The following is a 4671-nucleotide window of genomic DNA, read 5'->3' on the forward strand; positions in this document are numbered from 1 at the left end:
ATAGTGAGTCAGGCACACCTGGCTGTTGCCAGGTAACTGTGGGGTGGAGCCTAGATGAAATGCCAACAAGGAGTGCTTTAAAAACAAGAAAGATCTCAAATAATGAGGTAACAAAGATCAGGCCAGAACTTAATGAAATAGAGACCACAACAATATACATTTTTGTTGTGAGTCTAGCCAGCTCAGTCATCTCTCCAGCCCGAGAGTTATATATTAAAAGAGTTCTCTAAAAACAAATAAGAGGGATGGTCAAACTTTTAGCTGAATAGTCAAGACATGAAGGCCAAAATTAATAAAATTAGAGATGAAAAGGGGAGGCTAGTTCTTATTTTCAGTAATATACAAAGACTCATTAGGAAGTACTTTGAAAACTCATTTTGAAAAAAAACCCTGGAAAATTCAAAGGAAATGGTAAATTAGATAAATATGACCAACAAAAATTAAACCAAGCTATGTTCACACACAAACACATGCACACAAGCACACACACACATACACTAGCAATCACTGATACCTATGTTACAGTAATGTTTCCTAACAAGGAAAATCTCAGGGCTAGATGAATTCCTTGTCATTGTTACATGTTCCTAGGACAAACTAAACACCTTTATATTTTTAAACAATGATGAAATTGCTTAAAGTTAAAGGGTTTAATTTGAAAAATATCATCCATTGTGGACTCGAATTTATTTTTATTGTAAGTTCTTAGAAGAAAATCTCACTATAAAATGTAGCTGGAAAATTCTGGCTGATTAACCTTGATTATCTATAATATTAATATAGATTAATATTAATCATTAATATTGATTTCTACTAAAACAATAATAATACCCTGTACCTGTAAATATCATGCTTCACACTGGCCCTCGATTTCTGTCCCGGTTCATAGTTCTCAGGTGGCATATAGATGATTGTTCCTCCTTCGGGTGCAGATTTGTAACTTCGTGATTGTGAGAGTGACATCATGCGCCATTTTGATAAACCAAAATCTGCAATCTGTAAGTGGCGTTGAATTAAAATAATTAGTTTTCTAAAAAAGGTTCAAGAATCAAATGCTGTTGTTTTCATATATTGTATTTATAATGTCTAGAATACCCAAAAAAGAGATATACTGCTAATACTCTAACCTTTTACCAAATTAAATACTATAGTGCTATTACCAATAACTGCACATGTACTATATACACTAGTAAGGTTCACAGCAGGATATTACACATTTTAAGGGAAACTATTGGTTTCAGAGGGTGACCAAGTATTTATACTCAATATTGGTTTGTATGGCAAGCAGCTTTAAGGGAGGCTTTCCAATGCCCTACCATTGACTCGTCCTCCTCATACGCCACATGCATGGCTTACAAATGAGGTCTATGTGGTCCTTAGTAAGTCTTTTATGATATTTATTCATTTGTGTATGATGTGTATATGTGTGGCCATGGGAGGCCAGAGGCCAGCTCAGGGGCCTGTTCTCTCTTTCCATCATGTGGGTTCTGTGGATGGAACTTCTGTCATGAGGCCTAACAGCAAACACTTGTGTAGTTGAGACAGTTTGCCAGCTCAGGTTCTTATGGTATTATTCTTGCTCTAAAAGTGGTGCTGTTAAATGTTAAAATAAGTAAAATCTTGTAATAGTAAAAGTCACCACTATATGCTTTATGCTCACTATTAAGAGTCACTTTGGATGGCTACATATCACGTATGTGTGTGCCCCCAAGAATGCACAGCTAAGGAATTGACCAATGGTAGGCATTTATTTTTTTTAGTATGCCTTTTACAGCTTTATTTTGGTTGTAATCTTGTATATGTATTATATAACACAGGCTACGCAACTTTCTTAATGTTTAAAAGGTTCCTTACTTTTTAAAAATAAAAGGTAAAATGTAAGACCAGAAATACTATTTAGTGACCAAGGAACATGGGAAAAATTTGAAGACATTTAAATTACTTAGACTTACAATACAGACTGAAGAAGTTAACAAAGTAGGGTGGGCTCCATCCAGAATACATAGTATTTTGAATATTTAACTCTTGTGTGTATAGAAAAAATAATTCATATCTGTGTTTAGATTAATGAGATAAACATTTTAATTCCCACCTAGTCAAAAATAGAATATACAAACCTTTCATGCATTTACTACAAGCTTAAGAAAACTAACTAGAAAAGATAAAAGGGAGAAGGGGAGACATGTTGCTGAACATGGAAAGCCAGGCCTGGTTGGTTCTAAAGGCAACGAAGCTTCAGTTATGAACCCTGGGTTCTGGAGTCAAGGTTATTCCAATTTACAGTCTAATTCTACCGCTGATGGTTGTGTGATCCTGAGGAAACTGTTTCATTTCTCTGTGCCCAACATTATTCATCTGTAACTGGGGGTAATGTAGAAGTGTGTTGAGAAAATTCAAACTGGTCTTTCTAAGGAATGATTCAGAAAAGCATCTGTCATATGACATGCTACCCATAGGGGCTAGTTACTATTACTAATGTGTGCATGTCTAAAGATTAGTTATAAATGGAAAAGAAAAAATTTACAAAGTAATATCAGTCTCAGTTTTAAAAAGGAAAAAAAATGTTGATTTTGCAAGTGTTCATCCTATTAAGAGACAATCCTTTAACCAAGATAAACAAAACAAACAAACAAACAAAAAACCAAAGGAAAAACAAAACAAGCAAACCCCAAAACCTTTATAAGGGTTTGCAAAAGGGTATTTTAAGTTACCAAATGGGAAACATTAAAAGTAATCAGAAAATGCAGAAACCAGCAAGAATTCATGAAAAACAAATTAAAAAGACCAGTACTAAGTTTTACACTTTGTATAACAAAGTTGCCCCACAAATAATAAAAATAAGACAAATTTCTTTGATAGCCTTGCTGCCATACCACCAACTTAAAAGTTTGTATCTATAGGACACTTTACTTTCTAATAACATACTTGACTATTAATTGAGCAGATGTAGTTATTATATAGAGAAGATCTGGAGTTCATTTGCTCACTTCTGTCTATACAGCAAGTGCTGGGGATGTCGAAGTTAACAACCCAGGCTAAATTGTTTTCTTCATGAAATTTACAGTCTGAGTGGCTCGTATGGACTGCATGAGACCTTTCACAAGAAAAGGTGGTTTTTGTTTGTTTGTTTTGTTTTGTTTTTTGGAGGGGGGGTGGTTCGAGACAGGGTTTCTCTGTATAGCCCTGGCTGTCCAAGAACTCACTCTGTAGACAAGGCTGGCCAGAACTTAGAAGTCCTCCCAAGTGCTGCGTATGTTCTGTTTTTAACTAATTAGCCAGTTGCTACTAGGCATCCACACCTTTCAAACTGGACTACTCAAGTTAATCATGGTAATTAAGAAAGTCATGTCAGTTGGTAAGAAATATGAGGAAATATAGGCCCAGGATATAGCGAGGAACTAGGTGGTTATGATGGAAAGACTGACTTATCCAGATAGAGTAAACCACTGAGACACTTAGGAAAAGCAGTCACAGTGACTCCTTTAGGAGTCTTAAGGAGAAATTCTAATGGTACATGCAAGAATGTGTGCCCCTAAGAAGCTGAATGGTGATTTCTTAAAAGTATGGATTAACAGAAGGACTGGATTAATGTGTCCTGAGATTCTTAGGGTTGCTTAAGGCTACATCATGCTGCTCTGTTCTAAGTGGAGGCTGAAGTCTTACCCCACACAACAGGATCAGATCTGATACTGTACAAAAGGAATTCTAAAAAGTACACAATAAGAAGAGGTAGCTAGACAATAATACATGAAAATGACAAGAATAACAACGGGGACATAAAAAAAGAATCCTCTCGGGACCTCGGCTTGTCAGTCCAATTTGAGCATCATAACTGCCCAGGGCAACTGGTAAATTACTATACCCCCTTTTTTGTTGTTTTTTTCCTGTGGTCAGGTCTCAGCAGTCAGACTACTGTCAAACCCACTATGTACCTTTGGACTCTTCATCCACCTGCTGGCACCTCACATGTGCCGGAATTACAGACAACACTCACCTACCATGCTTGGCTAAGAAACTTTTACTAAGTATTTAGGAGTATAACTATCCCTCATTGACTCCATTCCATAGTCATCAGATAATGGCAGATGCATTTTGTTCAGCTCTAGGGATCAAAATTTGAGATTAAAGCTAAAACATGCATTCAAGTAACATAAGATTAAAGAGCATACCACAAGAAACTGAGTAAAGAAGGAGGAGCTATGTAGCAGAAAAAGGGGAACTGTCCTAGTATACATGAGAATCGGAGGGACTTCTGCTACCCAAATACTAGAATAGCTTTTGTATCGGAGAAGAATTGAATTTATTACATTTACCAGTAAAACAAGGCAGAACCAATGGACAAAAGCACGAGGAAGGAAGTTTGGTCATTTAAGAAAATATCAGTTACTCACAAGGACTCAGAGTTCTAGCAGTTGACCATAAGGTCTTACAGAAAGGATGAGATACCCTGAGATAGTCCCACGCTCCCAGTCAGGAAGGCTGGGCCATAAGCTTGACCTTCCTTTCTCTTCCCAAACTATCATTTAAGCCAAGAAAAAGGAAGTGTATTCAGTAATTGTTTAAATGTCATTTTTCTCATGGCTCTCTGGTTAAATTTTCAATTGGTACAGCTACTCTATTAAGTAATGGAGAAAGAGGTGTTTTTTTGAACCTTTTTTTTTTTTTTTTTTT

The 4671-nt window shown here is 36.2% G+C and overlaps 1 protein-coding gene across 2 annotated transcripts in view; it reads right to left on the reverse strand.

Annotated features, from left to right (window-relative positions):
* Ripk2 (receptor interacting serine/threonine kinase 2) overlaps positions 1 to 4671 on the reverse strand; it is a 30831-nt gene that overhangs the window by 15322 nt on the left and 10838 nt on the right. For both annotated transcript variants that reach the window (XM_021222210.1, XM_029533435.1), the window contains exon 4: positions 839 to 996. In XM_021222210.1, coding sequence (XP_021077869.1) covers positions 839 to 996 — 158 coding nt within the window. The remainder of the gene's footprint in view (positions 1 to 838; positions 997 to 4671) is intronic.

Source organism: Mus pahari, chromosome 22, assembly GCF_900095145.1.
Source record: "Mus pahari chromosome 22, PAHARI_EIJ_v1.1, whole genome shotgun sequence".
NCBI classification, from domain to species: domain Eukaryota; kingdom Metazoa; phylum Chordata; class Mammalia; order Rodentia; family Muridae; genus Mus; species Mus pahari.